The 23422-nt window shown below is 38.4% G+C and overlaps 1 protein-coding gene across 2 annotated transcripts in view; it reads left to right on the plus strand.

Annotated features, from left to right (window-relative positions):
- LOC120538875 (nucleolysin TIA-1) overlaps nt 1–10363 on the plus strand; it is a 45233-nt gene extending 34870 nt beyond the window's left edge. For both annotated transcript variants that reach the window (XM_039768450.1, XM_039768451.1), the window contains 3 exons: nt 528–654; nt 2095–2240; nt 9085–10363. In XM_039768450.1, coding sequence (XP_039624384.1) covers nt 528–654; nt 2095–2240; nt 9085–9088 — 277 coding nt within the window. In that variant the 3' untranslated portion in view covers nt 9089–10363. The remainder of the gene's footprint in view (nt 1–527; nt 655–2094; nt 2241–9084) is intronic.
- Nucleotides 10364–23422: the final 13059 nt, after the last annotated feature.

Consider the following 23422-nt stretch of genomic DNA (forward strand, 5'->3'; position numbering starts at 1 on the left):
GTTTGCTTCACACACTTGGAAGCGTCCACAGAGAGAATTTCTGAGGCAAATGCTTGAGAGATCACATTATTCCTTTCTCTTGATGAAATTGTCTCAATATTTAAGAATTTAAATTTGTTGATGAGGTGGGTGTACAGTGCTAAGCTCAGCATCATAATCTCCACAGACAATCTTCTTGCTTGTTTTTGCATTCACAGCAGCTGTTTATTTTTTTAACACATCTTTAAGACGGAGCATTTTTGCCAAAGAAATATGTACATGCAAACGAGTTTAAGAAACCAATTAATAGTAGTACTTCATTACATTTATATAGCGCTTTTCTCAGTACTCAAAGCGCTGTCCACACAGAGAGGAACCGGGAAGCGAACCCACTATCTTCCACATTTTCCTTACTGCAAAGCAGCAGCACTACCACTGTGCCACCTGTCTCTGCCACATTACTCGCCTTACCCCAGTTTTGTGTGAACACAAGTCATTTGAGTGTTAAATGTGTAGAAAACAATTTTTAATGCCATTGTTTTTATTAGGTTTAATTCGCATGAAGGTGCTGCACATGCAATTGTTTCTGTCAATGGGACTTCTGTTGAAGGACATGTTGTGAAGTGTTACTGGGGTAAAGAGACTCCTGATATGAACCCCATGCAGCAAGTTCAAGTAAGTGGTTCACATTATTTTCCTTTGTAATGACATTTTTATTCCTATTTGATCAAGGAGTAGATTTGGAGATACTGGTATTTACTCAACCCCCTTCAGATTTTGTCATAACAAAATGTAAGGATTGTTGTCAAATCGTTCAATTATGATTGTGCACATTTCTGTTTGTAAATATTTTTTTCTAATAAGTAAAGAATGTTAAATCCAGCTTTCATTGAACTCTACATTACAGGCAGAGCTTTTCAGGAAGGAAATTTCTCATTTGAGATGTTCCTACCTCTTTCATTAATTTAAATTTCCTGTTTGTACCCAAATGTGTGTTTAGAGTCCCTCTGAAGACTCGTTATCAGACTGTTTTATTGGCGTACTAGAAAATTGGGTTAGTTAATGCTTTTTCCCCATACATATCAAATTGGCTAGACTTGTGTGCGCCATCTGTTTACTAAGCAATCACCACACTGAGCAACCTAAATTTCAATACCTAATCTAAAATGAGTGTTGAAATGGAACTTTTTATGCAAATGTTGATTTTTCTGTCTTGTGTATTTCATGTAACATTTCCATGTGTTAGTGAGAGACCATCACAAATCATTCAGTAGTAATAAAAAAAGACTTGTGTTCTTGGTATGTTGCAGTGTTGGCTACTAACATTGGTATGTCAGATTTAATGTACACATCTTTAGACATGCACAGAGTTTAAGACTATTGGTTGAGGTGTTGCTGTAGCTGTATATACTCTGCAGTTTTAATCAAAATATCGACTTCACCTGTCTTTACTATACTACATCGTTCCAAATTGGATTCTTCTACACTTTATGGAATGTAATTAGGTTAGGCAATGTCATCATTAGCGTAAAGTAAGATAATGTACTTGGCAATTTGGCTATATTGTAGCTTGTAGCCAACTGCAGTGTACTCGGTCTTGGGTCAGACTTGGCTTTCTGTATAATTAAACTTTGTCTTGCTTCCCAATGGGTCTAGGATACAGTTGCATTATTGTGCTAGAGCATGTGAGGTCTACCATTAATTTATTTAATATTGGATTTTATTTTCCAAAATGTGAAATTTTCATAATCCGCCTTGCCCTGTGAACTGTTAAATTGTAGTACTAAAAGTCTATATACCTTCCAAAGCTTTCTTTTCTGTGAATTTTATTTTGGATAATTTTCTAATAGCAGTAAATTGGTATGTGTTCTTTGTGTATATTATGCACCTAGCTGTATAGTCTACATCAAAATATTTTAACACAAGTTTCAATTCCATGTGGGTGGTATTTGACAATGTAGGCTAGCCATGTGGTGATTATGGCAGTATTTTTTCTGGTAGATATTTTTGAGTTGTTTACAGCATAGTTTGATAACTGATTTTTAGCTTCTGGCAGTACATAAGCATCTAGGCCACTTTGGAAATCTGACATCTGCATTCTGCTCTTTCCTGTAGCAAAACAAAGTAGGCTTTGCACAGCCATATGGACAGTGGGGGCAGTGGTATGGCAATGCTCAGCAAATTGGCCAGTATGTACCCAATGGTTGGCAGGTTCCTGCTTATGGAATGTATGGACAAGCTTGGAATCAACAAGGATTTAAGTAAGTTGGGCATCCTGACAGGTGCAAAATACATTGAAACGTTATGTTTGTTTATTGATTACTGTTTCATATGCTCAGAGGTGGGCTAGTACCTGATATGATTCAAAGGTGATGTAATTAAAAGGCAAAAACGTGATTGTAGTGTGATCTGAATTCATGAAATGCACCATTATAGGAAGGTCAGAATGGATAAACTAGAAGTCTATTGAAATACAGGGTGAGTCAAAATTAACATTTGAATGGAGGAAACAATTCACAAAACATACTTCATATGTGCAAGATTTACAGGAATGTCTCAACCTGTTTGCCATCATGTTCAACACATGCACCATATGTGGCACACAAATTGTCCACATAAATTGTATAGGTGGGTGTGCGGTTGTGTGGGGGTATGTGTGTATGTATGTGTATATGTATGTATATATATATATATATAAAATGTGTGTGTGTGTATGTATATGTGTATATATATATATATGTGTGTGTGTGTATATGTGTGTGTGTGTGTATATGTATATGTGTATATGTATATGTGTATATATATATATATATATATATATATATATATATATATATATATATATATATATACACACACACACACACACATAAAGTGGAACCTCGGTTCACGACCATAATTCGTTCCAGAACTTTGGTCGTGAACCGAAGCAGTTTCCCCTATAGGATTGTATGTAAGTACAATTAATCCGTTCCAGACCGTACAAACTGTTTGTAAAAATACGTAAAGATTAAGCACAAATATAGTTAATTACACCATAGAATCCACAGTGTAATAGTAAACTAATGTAAAAACATTGAATAACACCGACACAAAACACCCAGGCTCCCTGATCAGCTACACGAGCTCTCTCTCTCTCTCTCTCTCTCTCTCACCCCACCAAAGCCCCTGGCTCACACGCTCTCTCTCTCTCTGTAGCGCGTGCACACACCCATCCCTTCCCTGTCAGCTGCCTGTGCGCTCTCTGCGCTTGCTCGCTGGCGCTCTCTAATCTCTGTAACACAGCAGAAAAAAAAGGAACAACAAATCCGAAGCGCTTGCAAAAACCAACTCACAAGCAAACCAAAAAGATTGCAGGAGATCACGCCATTAAACCTAAAGCCTGATCGCTGTAAACAATGTTTCTAAAATTTGTTTTAAGCACAGCAGAAAAAAAAGAACAACAAACCCGAAGCGCTTGCAAAAACCAACTCGCAAGCAAACAAAAAAGTAACATTGCAACAAATCACACAATGAAGTCCTCCATGTAAACAATTTTCTTAATGAGTTTTAAGCACAAGGAAAAAAAGCGAACATTTGAAAAAAGAGAAATGTAACATCGCACCTAATCGCGCTATGAAAAGTTCCATCTGTAAACACTTTCATGAGTTTTAAGCACAAGGAAAAAAGGGAACATTTGAAAAAAGAGAAAAATATTGCAACAAATCGCATTATGAACTAAAAAATTAAACTTTTGAAAAATCCGTAATACAAAAACCACCACGAAAACTAACCTTGCATGAAACAAGTTCTGGCATGAAGTGTTTTCCTTCAGGTGTTTTCTCTGTTGTGATTTCTTGGGTTTCTGGTGCTTTTAGCTGTTTAGCTGGTGGGAGTGAAAGCCTCATGCAGCCATTCCAAAAATAAAGTTCTTGTGACCCAACCCTTCGTCTTTGCCCTCCACATTACTGGCAGTCTGGCTTTGTTTACATTATACTGCTTGAAAGGACGAGGGTTCTCAGATTGGTAAATGAGTAAACTGGTAAACAGTTTTTCCACCTCTTGTAATTTCTTTTTTTTACTTCGATTTCAATTTTCTTCAAAACTTACTTCTGACCACTCTCCACTTGCTTAGAAGCCATAGATAACTGCAAAAGCACACGAAATACTGTAGAGCACAAAGAGAGTGCACATCTTATTGAAAACAATGAACAAGGAGCGGCTTTGCTTAAATGAAAAAGCATGGCAGCTCTCTTTCTCCGGCTGCCTGTGGTGGTGGTTGTGGTTCGCTTGACTACAGCCTACAGATAGGGTGGCAAACACGTGCAGCAATATCCTCCTCCACCCCACCCCCGCCCCCAGCAGGCACGTGCTCGCTCGCTCTTGCTCTCTCTCTCTCTCTCTCTCTCTCTCTCTCTCTCTCTCAGCTCAGACAGGCAAGGGAAACTGGCTTGTTCGTATACAGAGTGTGTGGTTGTGAACCGAGGCAAAAATTTGCGAGCTTTTTGGTCGTGAACCGGGACGTTTGTGAACTGAGGTTCCACTGTGTGTGTGTGTGTATGTATGTATATATGTGTGTGTGTGTGTGTGTGTCAGCAGCAATCCAAGCTGTGAGAAAACAGTAAAAAGGAGGCGTGTCAGACGTCGTGGTACATTTTCTGATGCAGCTACCGAAAACAACTTCGTGACGCTGCCGCCAAATACACAAAACAATTGACAATCATGTTACGTTATTTTCAAAATGTTTCCTTTTCTTTCTCTTTCCTTCTTTAACACACTACTTCTCCGCTGCCAAGCGCAGGTATGTATATATATATAGATAGATAGAGATATAGATAGATAGATAGATAGATAGATATCTATATCTATATCTATATCTATATCTATATCTATTAGACATGGCACGATACCACTTTATGTCCGATACCGATATTGTGAATTTGGATATCTGCCGATACGTCACAAATCCGATACAGTCATTGAGTCTTTTTTTTAAACAGAAAACAAAAATTAATGCTTTCAAAAAAATGTCCAGATACATTTTATATACCTCAACACAAATACAGAAATCATAACTGTGATATAATAAGGAAGAAACATTGCAAAGAGAACATGGTTTAGTAACCGCTTCTTTTTATTTAAATGTCCTCAGTTTTAGCAGCATTTGACGGACCAGCACCATCCAAAAAATCCAAAAAGACAAGAGCAACTGTATACGAAAATAAAACATAAGATGACATAAAAGCTTAGTATCTAAAGAAACATTAATAATGAAATTCAAAGTGCTTTTTAATGCCAAACCAACACAGGAACTGCAATTTAAAATAATGCAACATAAAATATATACTTTAAAAAAAAATCTAGAATTGACCCTTACTTAATGGTTAACATAAATATACACCTACAGTGGGATGTCTTACTGAACTTGTGGAACTCTTTTCTTGCTTCACTTTAACATAAGGGGTAGGTTTTTCTTTAGAAAGATCAGCATTTCAGCCTTCTCAGCTGTCAGCCTGCTTCTCCTTTCATCAATAATGATGGAGGCTGTACTGAAGAGCCTCTCGCTCTCCACACTTGTTGAAGGTGCACAAAGAAATTTAGCTGCTGTACAAACCAGAGTGGGTAATCTAGGCTGGTTGACTTGCCAGTACAACAGTGGATTGTCTGAGCGCTGAATAGTTGGCTCACTGAGGTAGGTTTGCACTTCAATACATGCACTTGAGGTGGTTAACTGAGGAGCAGGCTCTACAGAGCTTTCCTTTAGGATTTCATCAAAAATACTTTCAAGTCTGCTGTGGCTTGCAGTTTCCATCCGTGGAGTCTTGCTTGCTGGTTCCACAGCAGCTGATTCACAAGATGTCCCCTCTGCTGGCTCTGAGGAATCTGATGTGCTTCTTTTAAACACTTCCTCCATCTTTTCACCTCTACGATCAAAGCTGCTTTTGCCTGGTTTGAGATTTCTACACTTGTGAAGTATCTGGAACGATAATAGCCAAACCACAATATTAAGAGATTATTATACTGTTGGCTGATGAAATATTACAATTTAACTTCCTCACAGTCAAGTGTGGGATTTGTGAGTAAATGTCTTTAGCTCTCTCACTGACACACACGCCACACACACACACACACTCTCTCTCTCTCTCTCTCTCTCTCTCTCTCTCTCTCTCTCTATCCCATTCTTTCTCTCTCTCACCACACACTCTGCCTCTCTTCCCCCCTCCCTCTCACAAACGCACACATTAAAAAAAATTCCATACCTGTCTTTATATCTTGGATCCAGCAGTGTTGCAACTGCATATAGTGGCTCAGATTCTACATCTTTGAAGCGTCTGTTAACAGCCTCGAGAAGGGTGATCTTCATCGTCCTTATTCCCTCGTCACTTTCATTTCGTCGAGACAGAAGCGCTTAAGGGCGCAGAGCGATGGGGATAACATCAGATGCTGATGACCATGAGGAGCTTACCTCCCTTGTCAACTCTTCAAAGGGGGCCAGAGCTGCTACGATCTTTTCAAGTAGCCCCACTGACGTGCACACAGTGTGGCTGGCAGGTCATGCTCGCGGAATATGCACACAAGGCTCGTTTTGAGCGATGAGGCTCTCCATCATATAATATGTGCTATTGCACCGTGTTCGCACATCTTGTACCAGGCGCCGGTGGCATATTGAGCTCAATTTGAATGTTCTCCAAGCGTGAATATGCAAGTGCAGAGTGCTTAAAGTGACCCACTATTTTTCTTCCGACAGCCACTGCATCACTAATACTACGTTGCGATAACAGTCCCTCATTCACCACGAGTTGCAAAGTGTGCGCGAAGCATCCTAAACTTGGAACTCCTAGTCTATCCATTGCCTTTATTACGTTGCTGCCATTGTCTCGTAAAACAACATGAACTTTGATTTTGAAAATTTCCATTCATTTAACATTTCCTCTATAGCCGTGCGATGCACTCTCCTGAGTGTGAGCCACGGCTGCTTAGCGTGCAAAACTGCTTTTGCAACTTAAAACTTGAGTCTATCCACTGTGCTGTTAGACCTAGCAAGGACAATGGACACACGTCTGAGCTCCAAATATCTGAGGTCAAGCTTAAAGCGGGAACGCTATCCAAGCATTCAAAAATGAACTTGCGCACTTGTTTGTACTTATCTGGAACGGCTGTCTCGGAGATAAAATGTCGGTTTGGTAGCGCGTAACGAGGCTCCAAATGCTCCATTAAGCACCGAAACCCCACATTCTCAACAACAGAAAGGGGCTGGTCATCAAGCACAACAAACTCGACGATTTTCTCTGTTATCAGCTTTGCTTTGTTGCTTTCTGGAGGGAGTTTCTCGCGTTTCTGAATTGTTTCAAACAGTGTTTGTTGATGCGACACCATTTTCTTCTTGGCGCTCGTGGAATTAATAAATTCCGTGTACTCCTTTCCATGATATTTCTGCAGGTGTTTAATCAGATTCGTTGTGTTAGTTTCCAACTCTGCTACCACCCGCGAAACACTTGTATTGCATAAATTACATTCGCAGTCTTGGCTTTTTCTTCTTTGAGTCGAAAGTAACTCCAAACTGCTGACATGTCGGCAAGTCTCACACGCAACAGAAACTCTTATCACGTGATGCATGTCCCAAATCACGTTATGCATGCGGTAATTATTTTCCGTAATTTTTAAAGGATCAAATTAAATTTTTTATTGCTTCCCGATTTCCGATCCAATAATTTGGGTCAGGATCGGACCGATACCGATCCAGAATATCGGATCGGCGCATCTCTAATAAATATATATATATATAGATAGATAGATAGATAGATATGAGAACAACACTCATATCAATGAGATAACAATTACAATAACAATCATGTTACGTTATTTTTAAAATGTTTCCTTTTCCTTTAACACCCTACTTCTCTGCAGCGAAGCGCGGGTATTCTGCTAGTTATATATATATATATATATATATATATATATATATATATATATATATATATATATATATATATATATATATTATATATATATATATATATATATATTATATATATATATATATATATTATATATTATATATATATATATATATATTATATATATATATATATATATTATATATTATATATATATATATATATATTATATATATATATATATATATATATATATATATATATATATATATATGTGTGTGTATAAAATAAAATGTATGTAAATAACTAACAATTGGTGTTTTTATTGTAATACATGGTGCACTTTGAACAAATGGCAAACTTGCTTCATTTTAAAAATAAAAATTATCCAGCTCAATTTTATCTGGTTAGAGGACAGATTGTTCTGAAATGTTGAAAGCAGCAAATGAATTTGTTAAAGCCAGCAGGTCCTTTGTTAGATTGCTGTGAAAGAGCTATCAATACAGGCTACAGAATATGTCTGTGAATTTTGCTTCACATGTATGTACACAAATAGTACAATACCTCATTATAGTAGTGCAATTGAATGCAACAAGAAACTTTCATGGAAAAAGCAGTCGCCCTAGACACTATCACAGTGCTGAAATGATCCAACACTAGGCTTTTTAGAAAAATGCAGTATGATCTATTGCCAAATAGTGGGCAGTGTATTGTGGTAACTAAGGCATTGAGCCATAAACTGCTGGTTGCTGATTTAGGTCTGTCTCACTATTCAGTTCTGAGAAAGTCACTTAGTTTGCCTATTTGCCAAGTTTGTGGGGGAAGGTGAACTGTTGTGGTGGTAAGTTATGGTTTAAGGTGTCAGCAAAATGGACACCAATTTGAAGCTTCTGTGCCATCTAGTTTTATCTGGGGAGTTGCCGACATGTGATGGTATTGAAAGTGTTGTTAATTGTATTAGAGACTACATTTTAAACACTGAAAGTAGCTGGAGTAAGTTCTGTTTGCAGTTTTCAGACATAATTATTAGGCAAACATTGTATTGGTTGTATGCGTTTTTAAACATTTTCACCCAGTCAGAATTCCATATATTGCCAAAAGCACGTAGCAGGGTGGAAAGACTTTTTGTTGCGTAATTGAACGTGCAAGTCATTTTTACAAATTAACTTTTTTCTTTACAGCTGGTGTAGACTTTTTTTATAATATTGCTTTTCTTTTAATCTTGTAGCTGAACAATGCTTCAAGCTGAATGAAAGCTGGATTCTTCAAAGAAACCATAAGCCAATCAATAGAAGTCAACACCGCCTAACTTCAAGTTTTCCAATTTCACAAATTACATCTGTGCTGCCTGTCCCCTCTAATGGAATGAACGATCTTCAGTTTCACGTGGAATCAGAAGAATTTTTGTTTGTATGATTTTTGCTTTAGCACAGCTCAGCACTGAACTCAGAAAGAGGATGTCAATTTCAGGGCCCTGTTCTGCCATTTTGGGAATTAATCGTGTTCAGTTTTATTTAGTGGCCTCCCCACACCCCTTGCCCTTCCATTTATAAAGCCAAACTGTTAGCATAAATTAATGCTAACTTAAGTCTTCATCCCCAACTAATTTGGGACAGAACCAAATTCTTCAAGCCTGACCAGATTAGAGGGGGGAGAGTAGGTGGGATTAGCTCAAATGTTGAGACACTGCCTTACTACTTAGTATGGTTTAACACTGAGCTGAGATGTTATCTGTGTGTGTGTCTGTGTGTGTGCTTGCGCTTTTTTATAATTGATATGAGGGTTGTAATGAGGGGGCAGAAGAAAAAATGGAACACTGAAGTTTCAGGCCAGAGGAATTTAATGTAAAAATTGAGAAAATCATGACTTCACACTGTAACTTTGTCATTGTTAAAAGTATTTGGGGATAGAGTGAATAGATGAAGGGGTTCAGATTGTCAATACTTTTGTTTTGAAAATGTTCGACATTGTTTTATTTTCTTATTTGAGTACATGTTTAATAAATTGCAGGGACTGCTGCCATTTTTCCCTTATTTTTTATGGACAGAAAATATATTGCACAGATCTATTTCAAAGTTTTTTTTTTTTTATTTTTTTTTTTTTATAATTACACTTTATGGTAAAATTTTAATTCTGCATTCCAGGATACTTTTAATTGAATTTGAAAACAAACTGTAAGCTTGTATTTATTATGACTGCAATACTGCATTTAATGAACCTGGACTATTGGCAAGATTCTTAAAGGTCATTAACTTTTTTTTTTCCTCCATAGCATCTTGCAGCATTTCATATTTTGTTTACTAGTGGTCATTAAACCTTAGGGGCATGTACATTTGAATTTAGTTAAAAATTTCATGCCAATGTATGTTTGGGTGCCTTGTTTTCCAAGATTGGGAGTTGGGGTGGGAGGGTTGGGGTTGTTGAAAGGTATTTTGTAACTAATACTGAAGAATTCCATTATTGGCACTTTTGCCACTTAATAAAGGCTGGGCGGCTTAAAACTTTAAGACAAAAATGTGTTATTACTTTTGAAGTTAACCTTTTTGTTTTCATGCAGTAGATGAACTGGACAGGTGCCTGAACCCAGTCTGTTTCCTCTTGTCATCTTAACAGAAATTCAGTTGTATTCCGAAAAATGGTTGAATGAACTGCAGTGGGAAGGTTCTTAATTTGGGTACTATGATACATTTTATTTATTTACTGCCTTCCCCATGCTCAATGAACTTATGGCTGTTGTCAGGTGTTTAGATCAATGATTTCTTGTGATGGAGCGCATTGTTTATAGCACTGTTATATTGACCAACGATTTATAAAACATTTGAGAAGATGTTTTTCTTTTCCACTTGACTTAAAATTGCTGTTGTGGACCCTTGGCATATGCAATCGGTAGTTCATATGTTGCATTTGCTTAAAGGAATTTTCCACAGGGTGTGGTGGTGGTTTTTTTTAGTCTTGCAGAACAGATCTAAAGTTTTTGATAGAATTGATGTCTGTGGTGACCAATGTTGGACAACAGCAATCGATATAAAACTTTTCAGGAAAAAAATTTAATGTAATCGACTGGACAGTTTATACAGTTGTATACCCACCATGTTCCAAACATGTAATTTTACTAAAATACTGTTAAATTACCTTGAGACATTTCTGGTAGTTAATTGTAACATGCTGAAACACACAACCAAACATTTCAATTAGGTCTTTAACACTTGTATCCTTGATAAATATACACAGGATATGGCCAGCGATTTACCGTGTATAGTATAGAATCCTAAGAAAGACTACTTGCAGTTGTTGACATATCTTGCTAGATACTGCAAACGGTTACAAAGAAAGCCTGTTGTGATAACTGAACCACTTCCTTCGACAAGAGTGTTTGGCAAGGTATTAGAAAATCACGTGGGACAGTAGCAGAAGCTGTATGGATGGTTCGCGTTACCTGTGGGGGAGTAAATGACAGTGTTCTCTGAGGACACAAAGTGTGAAGAACGTTTGTGGAAATATGGCTTTATCTAATCATAGAACCGTGCTACAGATTCCCACCAAATTCGAAAAACTAGTTTAGATCTGCATGAGCTGGTAACGTATACTGTGTTCCCTGGAGTGCAATACTGAGGACTATAGCAGAAGCTCAGGAAATGGATTACCTATACCTGGGATAAAAATGCCTTGAGCATGAGAGAGAAATTTGCCACAGCAAGAGGATGAAAATGGTACAATCTGGCTGGTGGATGAGTAATAAAAAGAGAACCAATGTTGTTAAACACCATACTGAAGACAGGTGAATGTCTCTGGATGCTGAATGTCGATGTTGTCCGTCTTGTAGCTTTCTGGTTATACTGTAAGAAGCAGCATACATCAACCGAGTATCTGCAGATTGTGGTGCTACTTCATTATGTACACTCGTCTTGTGAGCTGAAAGCTGAACACAATTGGGGATCTCCCCTGCATTTTCCAATTTTGAATTTGAACTAATGCTGTATGTACTTATAATTTGCCTTTAAGCTGACATCTTTTAAAATTCTTCACTGTCTAGTATATACATGCTTGGAATTTAATATTCAGAATGAGTTAGAGGTTTAATTCAGAATAAACTATACTGAGGCAGATTTAAAATGCTGATGGCACTCTTGACTTGAAATGTGGGCATAATTTTTTCTTAGTTTATGATCACCATTTTGTCTAAACTTTCATATTTGTAATTGCTGTATAGTGTGCATGCCACAAAATATTAAATGAAAGGTAAATGGTGAAATCTTCGTCAGATGTGCGTTTTAGCTTTTGTTATAGGAAAAAATTGGAGAGAATTTGAACACCTCAAATGTTCAGAAAAGTGAACATTTGAGATCCACTGCATATAGGCTAGTTTTATGACCACCTATGAGTCTCAATTGAATCCTAAAGGAATCTGGGCATGTTGTGTCAATTTTGGACTAGAACCAATCCTGGGTGCCTCATACTTAGATGGAATTGACATTTAACTAGTGCCTTTGTGTGGGTTGAAACAAATCAGTATAAAGAAGACCTTCCCATTCGTTTTCATCCATGTTCTTGGGTAAGTTTAACTGTTTAGTTTGAAGAACTGGGTAGGGAGGTTTCAGAGGTTTTGAGCCTCAAAAGTACTTACTGTAAGGGTATGTTAAGTCTACTGTTAGAGGCAGTGAGTGTGGCACTGAAGATGGTTGAAGCTGGAGTATCACAGGACAGGTAAAGCGTCGAATGAACTCTTTGTGGATGACATTGTCTTAATTGCAGAATCACCTGATCATTTTTTGATTAAAAGTTAATAGCAAGTGAGTTTGAAAAACAAGCAAAAAGTCAAGTAATGACTAGTGAAATCAACCAAGTGCCAAAGCTAAAAAGTGATGGAACAAGACAAAGCAAGTTGCATTTCTTGGAAGATTAGTAATTGAAATGGATAAACAATATAAAGCACACAATTGGTTGCCTTCAGCTTGAGCAAGATTTAGGAAACTGAAAAATCTGTCCAAAAATGAAACACTTTTAATCCCATTGTTTCATGAATGGATCAGAGTACTGGTGTCTTTGGAAGACCGATGAGAAGAAAATGTTTGTTGCAAAAATTAGTTTGTTGAAAAGAAAATTGGGAAAATCCTGAATAAGATGGGAAGTGTAGTTAAATGGGAAATGCTAAAGCAGAATAGAACACTAGCTGAATGTTCTGTTTTGGTTTGGGCTTGTAATATGAATGGGGGAGAAACTATAACCATCTAAAGCATTGTGCAGATATGTGGAAGGAAGTAGGGGCGGACGAAGACAACAAAATTATCAATAAAGTAAAACAGACATCTGTTGAAGCTACCTATAAAACAGCAGCTGATGGAAGCGAAAGAGGAGGGCTTGCATGTGCCTGCAGTTCATCAAGTCTAGAGGTGTTCAGTATCTTTAGGCTTGGTTGCTTTTCTCTGTCATTTCTGATCCTATGACCAGAGTTGCAACCCATATTCTTGAAGTGGTCTTTCTTGTGGTTCTAACACCATAATTTTAACTCTTTTAGGGCTAGTTTTTTTTTCCCATCTCACAGGGCTGAATATTTTTCCAAAAACGTAACTTTTTAAAAAAAAAAAAAAAGAGCAATTGTTTAACATATTAAATCAACAAAAAATATTTGCTTTTGACAAATGTTACAGTCTTGCATGTTGTATGTTCCTGCGTACTATGATTTCACATACAATTATTTCACATTCATATCACATACATGTTACACAGCAAAGTCCTGCAAGTATGATATCATTCAAAGCAGCCATTTGCATGCATTGCCACATTGCACTGCTTACAATGAGTGTTGCACTGGTGTTTCCTTTTCAGTTGGTGCTGCACTTTCTCACATATATTGTTAGTGTGTACTGTAGGGAGAAGTCACCCATTTGATATCGTGCCATGCCACTGCCACCACCCACCGCCAGAAAGCCGTATTGTCACCTCTTTTCATCTTCACCCTGTCTGGCTTCAACTGTGAAGGCATGTGTCTCCTGTTCACCCGCACGGTGCCACAAGCTCCAATTCCCCTGCTCTGTAGCTCCATGAACAATTCTGGGCATGTATAAAAATTGTCAATGTACACAGCATGACCCAAATGTTCACAGCCCTGAAGCAGCTCCAGCACAACCTGACTTGTCAAGGGACAGTTCACTCTTTGAAAGGAATACTTTCCTGTATATGTAATTACTTTCAGGCAGAAACCAGTGTTTGCTTCTGCCCGTACAAAATCCTTTATGCCATACTTTGTGGGCTTGTCTGGCATATATTGGTGGAAAAAAGGCATCCCTTGTGTTTTATCATAGACTCATGCACAGACAAATTTCGGCCAGGCTGATAAAATTGTTTATATGTTGGTTTCACAATGTCAAGCGGGGCTGAACTTTATACATGGAGTTATAGCCTGGCTCACCCCTTGGGATTTACTTCTGGTTTTCGCAGAAGTGAATAAAACTTTACAGCAGCAGCATGTACCTATCACGTGGCATAACCTGTCCAAAGCTTCAAAAAAAAAAAAAAGCGGTCTTGGTAAGATACTTAACTGTGCCTCATGCTCTGTGTACTGGATGAAAACAGCTTTGTTAATGATAATTTAATCTCTGACACTGGAAAAAACCCAATTACTTTTGAACATGACATTCTTCTATTTGGGCACGGGATCTGTGTAGCCTGTAATAATTATGTATCAGTTCATATTCGGTATGTTCTCAGTTCTCCTTTATTCCTATCCATGATTAGACATGGTGTCTGAAGTTCAGTGCTGGGACAAGTCATTTCTGTGTGTGTTTGCATTAGGAAGTGACATTTGTTAACAACACCTTGAACTGTAGGTGTCTGCAGTAGGAAAACACTTTTATAATGTAATTAACAGTGGAGTGCCAGAGCCCTCCCTTTGAAGCAGTGGCTTAAAGGTTGGAGCCAGTTCTGTACAGGGCATTATTAGTCCATTGCCTGGTCCTCTTTCATGCTCGGCCATACTAGCACAGGACTAGTTTAACATTGCTAATCAAAATACACACCTTTGAGGATGTAGGAGGGAAAACCCATGTAGATGTGTGGAGAATGTGCAAATACCACAGACAGTCACTGGGTGTGGGATTTGTTGGGCAACAATATTGTGCTGACAATGACAGAGGTTTGTATGGAACTGCCTTAGTGTGTGTTTGTGTGTGTTCTGCGGTGGGTTGGCACCCTGCCCAGGATTGGTTCATGCCTTGTGCCCTATGTTGGCTGGGATTGGCTCCAGCAGACCCCCGTGACCCTGTGTTCGGATTTAGTGGGTTGGAAAATGGATGGATGAATTTGACAGTTGCAATATGGAATTTTCAAAAATTGCAAAACCCATGCAGTGTGGTGTTAAACTATGGAGTGTTTATGCTGGGTCACGAGATGATTGTGGAGTAAAATTAACTAAGCATGAATTCTGCAACAAGTGAAATAGCGGCCGCTTTTTGCTGTAATATTTGTGTGATCTGTGATGTTTCAGTATTATGTTGACAATGACAGTATTTGCCAGTTGCAATATGGAATTTAAAAAAGTTTTGTGTTTACCATGTATGCCTTTCAAACATGATTTTAATAGACACACTGTGTGCTGGGCTGTTGAGTGGGTCATGGTAGAAAATGTATTGAAATGAAAAAACTGAAATATCTTTTGCCAGGTTGAGACAGCTATGTCATAAACCATTCTAAAAATTTGTAATTCTTTAGTCCAATCAGATTTTCAAGGAAGTGACACCTAAGATTGGGTAAAGTGGAAACCAATCCTGGACAGGGTGTTCAACAAGCCAGATTCACAACATGCAAAGTTACAAGAGTCAAGTTACACACTGCTGATGTTTGTTTTTTTTTATGGACCCCTTACTGCTCAAAAATGGGTGGGGTTTTTGTGTGATTTTGACGTCTTTCTTTCTTAATCTTAGAATGCAACCAAAATAAATGATGCCTTATGACTGGCCTCATCTGGATGATTTGTGTTTGCATTGAGTGACTGTAACAGTGAAGATGGGTTTGCACATGCTAATCTGCTGTTCACATAATCGTATGTAGTTTGTCATACTCAGACATCCATCCATCCCGCTATTTCCTAACTACAGGGTCATGGGGGGTCTGCTGGAGTCAATCCCAGCCATCACAGAGTGCAGGGTAGGAAACAAACCCCGGGCAGGGTGCCAGCCCACCGCAGGGCGCACACACACACCAAGCACACACTAGGCACAATTTAGAATCACCAATGCACCTAACCTGCATGTATTTGGACTGTGGGAGGAAACCCATGCAGACATAGGGAAAACCCGTGAAGTGAACCCGGGTCTCCTAACTGCGAGGCAGCAGTGCTACCCACTGCGCCACCATGCCACCCATACTCAAACAGTACTTGCTTTCATTATCTTTTAACCTATAATCTTTTTCTCATTCAAAAGTATTATTTTAACTTTATATCTACTTTTGTCACAATGCTGATTACCATTGTGTGTGTGTGTGTCCCTAAATCAGGGGTCCTCAATCACAGTCCTGGATGGCTGCAGTGGCTGCTGGTTTTTGTTCAAACCCGGTTGCCTAATTAGAAAGCAATTCTTGGCAATAATTTAATTTCATGGCTTGTTAGTGCTTTAACTCTGCTATGTCTTGTCATTCTCACACCCTAGATTTTCTTCCCCTTTCTAAGAATATCATCCAAATGATTTGAAGGCTAAAATGGAGAAGTAATTCTCAGTCCTTCACTTTTTTTTTCTTCACGTTCCTTCCAAGTATTTAATTAAGCCAACTAGTTCATGATAAATAACACACTGGTGTAAATGGAATCGAGCTAAATGGGGAAATGCTACTCTCTGTGGTCATTTGCATGTTATTGCTAAGTAGGAGCAATTTAAAACCAAGAATACAACTGTTTAAGACTAAAATAAGCAATAAGTGTTTAACATCTTAACGACCGACCCATGGAGAATCCACTGCATCCACTGAACAGTGTCATCTCCATGCAGAGGAGTAGCTTCAGAGACAGACTGCTGTCACTGTCCTGCTCCACTGACACACTGAGGAGATCGTTCCTCCCCCACACTATGCGACTCTTCAATTCCACGGGGTGGGGGGAAGGCTTGGGGGCATGGGGGTGTTTAAACGCTAACATTATTCAAAGTTATTGTCTGTTTTTACATGCATTTTTATTACTCTTTAATTTTGTTTTGGTTTCAGTATACTGCTGATGGATTATGTTAATTTCCCGTTGGGATTAATAAAGTATCTATCTATCTATCTACTTTGAGCAGTAAGTTCTTCTTATTAGGCCATTGGGTTGTAGCAACAACCTGCAGCCCTCCAGGACCCCTGCCCTAAATCCACATTTCCTTAGTCCGTTCAGCATCATAGTGTTGCTTGTGTATAATATCAAACACATAACGTTTTGGCAGCACTGCATATAGATTTCCTTTGTTAATGCACATTTTTAACACTGAATGCTTATAGGTGTTCAACCACTATCTATTAATGGGTAAAGCTGCAGTGTTAGGCAGCTATTTTTAAGCGGGTTGGGGGGACGGGTCGAGTGAAAAAACCATCTTCTTGAGAGGGGCTGTACACATTCTGTCAGCTGTGGGGGGTGGGTGGTCTCGTGGCCATCGAACCCCTGCAGATTTTGTTATTTGTTTCTCCAGCCCTATGGAGTTTTTTTTCTGTCCTACCTGGCCATCGGTCCTTGCTTTATTCTTTGTAACTTAGTATTGCCTAATCTTATTTTTCTATTTTCCTTCTTCATCTTGTAAAGCACTTTGAGCTACATAATTTGTATGAAAATGTGTTATAGAAATAAATGATGATGTACATTACAGCAAACACATTGTTTTTTCCACCATAATAAAATTAATGTAGACCACATATTCACGGATTGTGTTTGATTTATTGAACCATGGAACATAAGCATACTATAGCATACTTTGTAACACTATCTACTTTTCCTGATTGTGTATGTAAAATAACATATTAGTGCATTAATCACTGATAAAGTATTTTACTGTTTCTGCAGCTTTGACAACTTAATGGGAAGAATGGAGTCTTTGATGAGCTTCATCTAGTGCACTGAAGTCAGGTATAATTCCTGATGTTTCTGTTTGCAGTACAGCAGACAGTTGGTCATCACTGAGAGAAGGTCTGTACCTGAATTTGTTGAATTTCATTACTGACAATGTCTGTTCACATATACAGTATATGTTGGTCCAAAGAGGACAAGCATTCTCTGAGCTAGTTTTCTCATTTTTGAGAGAATTGTACAATGTCAGGAATATACTGACTTGAAGTGTTCTGCCAACAATGCATCAGGTCTTTAAGTTCAAGTTGTAACTCGGTGGGGGCACTGTCCACATCACATGTAAAAGGAGCGGAAATGGTGAACATTTCAGTTTCCATTGCTTTGAAGTTTTCAGATCACCAGGAAAACTCACTACGCAGAGCCCAAAGCATGACTATGTTTCTGTTAAGCTGATCAGCAGATTCCTCCCTCTCACTGTGGGAAGGAGTGCCAACGTGTTCCTCTCTACTTGTTGAGAGGGAAGCAGACGCTTCCTCATGAAGGCCTTGACTCGGCTTTGCACATCTTGTGCTAAAAGACCTTTGTCTGGCCATTTTGTATTTAGTTCATTCATAAGTGCAGTCCCATCAATAGCAAATGCTCAATCTGATTGGCACTCAGTGCTGCTTAGTTCAGGGATGGGTTTTCCTTTGATCTGATAAACCTCCCGAGTCTCTGATTTCAGATCCCAGACCTGTTTAAGCACACTGCCCAAGTTTAGCCACCTGACAACTATGTGGTAGTTCAACGTTTTGTCATTTCAGCCATATCTAAAATGAGGAAATGTGCAAAAATGGAAAGAGAGAAAGAAAAAAAAAATACACACAAAAAAGTAAACCAAGACCAAGTGCTAAATTCAAGTCCAACCAAAACTCTTACGTCAAATAGTCAAATACTACAACTAAAAATAAATAATGATACATGCATACAAAATGGCTTATAATGTGCATGGTACAGGACGTTTAGCAGTCATATTGCCTGTGAAAAGATGCTATTGCACATTCTAGCGTTTCTTGATTTTATGAAGTGATATCTCCTACCAGATGGCATCAGAGCGAACAGTTCATGAGAGGGGTGTGAGGAGTCTCTCACAATGCAAAGGGCTTTCTTCTTGCATCTTGAATTTCTTAAAAATGTCCTCAATGCAGGGGAGAGAGGCCTGATAGTCCAAATCACTGTGATCAGTCTTCTGCTCCTCCAACTGTGTAACACATTGTCCACGATGTAATGCTCTAACCCTCATGAAATTTACAGTATTTATTACAACATCAACTACAAGGTTAATTTTCAGCCCTCTCATCCAAGGCTAAGAAGAACAAGTCGACATTTTCCACCATGCGTTTCAGCTATAGTATTGCATTCTCCACAATTTCCTCAATCTGTTTTATAGCTGTTTGCCGTGAGAGGGACAGATGTTCAAATGCTTCCTTCTTCTCTGAGCAGAGGATTGCCGTGCCAATAAGCACTTCAACAAATTCTCCATCAACAACAACAACCGTTATTTATATAGCACGTTTTCATATAAACAATGCAGCTCAAAGTCCTTTACATGATGAAGAAAGAGAAAAAATAAATAAGAATTAAAATTAGGGAACACTAACAGAGAATAAAAGTAAGGTCCGTTGGCCAGGTAGGACAGAAAAAACAAAACAAAACAAAAAAAAAAACTCCAGACGGCTGGAGAAAATAACAAAATCTGCAGTGGTTCCAGGCCATGAGACCACCCAGCCCCCTCTAGGTATTCTACCTAACAGAAATGACCTCAATCAGTCCTCATGGTATTCAGGGTTCACATGGAAGAACTTGATGAAGACGGTCATGTGGACTTCTGGCCTTTAATCCATAAATGTAGGGACATCACGGTGCTTTGATCGGGGTGGTGGCGCAGATCGCCACCACAGAAAACTAGAAAAAGAACAGAAGAGAAAGTAGGGATTAATACGGATTATGTGGGCCACCATGGTAATAATTGATTAAATATACAGAGCGTCCGGATTAAACTAAGATGAAGCTCTGAAAAAGCCATATTAAAGTAATGTGTTTTCAGCAGTGTTTTAAAATGATCCACTGTATTAGCCTGGTGAATTCCTATTGGCAGGCTATTCCAGATTTTATGTGCATAACAGCAGAAGGCCGCCTCACCAATTCTTATAAATTTAGCTCATGGAATTCTAAGTAGATACTCATTTGAAGATCTATGGTTACGATTTGAAGTTTAAGGTGAAAGGCATTCTGAAATATAAGATGAAGCGAGATTGTTTAAGGCTTTGTAAACCATAAGCAGTATTTTAAAGTCTATTCTGAATGACACAGGTAACCAGTGTAGTGACATCAAAACTGGAGAGATGTGCTCGGATTTTCATTTCCTAGTTAATGTTCTAGCAGCTGCATTCTGCACTAGTTGCAATCGATTGATGTCTTTATTGGGTAGTCCTGAGAGAAGAGCGTTACAGTAATCTAGCCAACTGAAAACAAAAGTGTGAACTAATTTCTCATTATCTTTCAATCATATAAGAGGTCTAACTATTGCTGTATTTCTTAAGTGAAATAAAGCTCTCTTAGTGATCTGATTAATATGTGATTTAAAATTCAGGTCAGAGTCAATAGTTACTCCTAAATTCTTTACCTCCGTCTTGACTTTTAATCCTAATGCATCAAGTTTATTTCTAATAGCCTCATTGTATCCATTATTACCGATCACTAACATTTCTGTTTTCTCTTTATTTAGTTTGAGAAAATTACTACTCATCCATTCAAAAACACAAGTGAGACATTGTGTCAGTGAATCAAGAGTGTCTGGGTCGTCAGGTGCTGTTGATAAATACAGCTGTGTGTCATCGGCATAGCTGTCATAGCTCACGTTATGCCCTGAGATAATCTGACCTAAGGGAAGCATGTAAATCGAAAAGAGCAGCAAACCCAGGATAGAGCCTTGTGGATCACCATATAGAATATCATGGGTCTTTGAAGTATAATTACCACCACTAACAAAGAATTTTCTACCTGCCAGGTAGGATTCAAACCAATTTAAGTCACTGCCAGAGAGGCTCACCCACTGACTAAGGCGATTTCTAAGAATATTATGATCAATGGTGTCAAATGCAGCACTCAGAACTGAGAGGATGGGAACAGATAAACGGCTTCTGTCTGCATTTACATGCAAGTCATTTACTACTTTAATGAGTACAGTTTCTGTACTGTGATTTGTTCTGAAACCCGACTGTAACTTATCAAGAATAGCATGTTTATTAAGTGGCCATTAAGCTGCATAATGGCTGCCTTCACTACAATTTTACTTAAGAAAGGCAGGTTAGGAATAGGCCTAAAATTTTCAAAAGCAGAGGAGTCAAGATTATTTTTCTTGAGCAGGGGTTTAACTATAGCAGTCTTAAGACAGTCTGGGAAGACCCCCATATCTAATGATGAGTTTACTATGGCAAGAATATTATCAATTAGCACGCCCGATACTTCTTTGAAAAAAATTTTTGGTATTGGGTCAAGGACGCATGTGGAGGGTCTCAGCTGAGAAATGATTTTATATAAATCAGGTAAATTTATCCTGGAGAAAGAATTTAATTTGTTTAAAATGGAGTACCGAGGTTTAAGAGAATCAGTATTGGGGAGATGTACTATATTATTTCTAATATCATTAATGTTTTGATTAAAAACTACAGCAATAGCCTCACAAGTTTCACTGGAAGTATTTTGGATGCATTCCATTGAGTGACCTGGGTTTAGCAGACTATCAATTGTAGAGAAAATGCTTTGCCTCTTTTGCAATTTTGTGAGCTAATATATACTGTAGCTGTTTTTTTACCTGTTCCTTTCTAAACTGTATTAAGCTTTGTAAAAAGACTTTGCTGTTTTCCTGGTTTAGCTAACAATTCTTCTGTAGTCCTCACCTCCTCCTCAGCAGATAGGTGTCTATATTTTTCAGTGTGCTTTGTCTCGAAGGGACAGCTCAAGTTGTAGTCTTTAAAATGCAGCGATGTGCTCTTTGCATACCAAACAGATTGCTTTACTGCTAAGCTCAGTGAAATGATCATATGTTGAATGATCTGTTTTCTGTATCAACTTTTCGTTTTTTACAGCTCATTTTTTTTTGTCATTTTGCAGAAAATACAGATGGGGTGCAGATTAAACAGGTGTCGTCTTCCTTTATTCAATACCAGTAACAGCACACAGTACGATAACATGCAATAAATACACTTGACTTCATAGTTTTCCTCCTCTTTCTCTGTACATTTAGCATTCATTTGCTCAGAGGTTGATGCGCTTGCTGCTTCCTGAGCAGCTCTTCTTTTCCCCACCCTAGCAGCCCGCTTCTTCTGTCGGCATCTTTTCGCATTGAAAACTGATTAAGTCAGTGTTTGTGTTGCAATTACTTAGTACGTTTTCTTTAATTTTTCACTTAAGCTGGCACTTAAGTCTTCAATCTGCCTCAAGAATGATTTAAGATATGAAGAGGTAGGGGAAGTGACGGCGAAGGTGGTAGGGGTGAGAACGGCTCCCATACGCATCCTCCGCAATGCTGCCCGCTGCTAAGAGTTGATTCTACAATAAAATAAAATGAAAATAAAAAGAGGAATAACCTTGGAGGTCAATCATCACCCGAAAGCGGATAGTAGATGTCACATAGTATATTTGTACCAAATTTCTGGTTGATAGGTCAAACAATTTGCGAGCTACAGGTGATTTAAAATCCTGAACAGACAAATGGACAGCCACAGTAGTGTATTATATACAGTGATACCTTGGTGTATGTCCACTTTGGAATAAGTCCAACTTGGTATACGTCCTGTTTGGACATGAAAAATTTTGCTTGGTGTACGACCTTTGTTTGGAATACGACTTGCGTGCTACCCTTGTTTACCTCTCTCTCTCGAGACAAAGCCGCGACTGCCCATGAGCGTCAGTACGGCGGTTGCTAGCATTCAGTGACAAACCCGCGTGCTACCTGTTGTATATGATTGTTCAATGATGCTTTTGTCCATTGCTGTATGTTCGGGGGTTGATTGCTATGGTTTGCGTCTTTTGAGACGTATGGCTGCCGGAGGGAAGGGTGTGGTTTAGAAGGCACGCTGTATGGAGAGTTGGTTAAACATGGTTCAAAATAAACAGCATTTGAAACGTTATTCTGAGTGTGTTGCTACTTCAGTCTAGAGAACACTATACTACCCTTGTTTACCTCTCTTGAGACAAAGCCATGACTGCCCACGAGCGGCAGTGCGGCAGTTGCTAGAATTAAGTAAACATCCCGCGTTCTAACTCTCTGTGAATTTTCATGTGATGTTGTGTTTTTTCGCGTAAATTTGAATTGATTGTTGAAAAGTATGAACGTGGCATGTGTATCCGGGACATGGCTGCTGCATGCCGTATGCCGAGAACGACGTTATCTATGATTGTGAAAAACAAAGACATTATTAAATAATAAAGTGAGGTTAAATTTTCATTTACTTCCTCTAATTGCTTTTGTATTTATGTATTTTAGTATTAACCAGTGTTT

The sequence above is a fragment of the Polypterus senegalus genome, chromosome 11 (assembly GCF_016835505.1).
Source record: "Polypterus senegalus isolate Bchr_013 chromosome 11, ASM1683550v1, whole genome shotgun sequence".
Lineage (NCBI taxonomy): Eukaryota > Metazoa > Chordata > Cladistia > Polypteriformes > Polypteridae > Polypterus > Polypterus senegalus.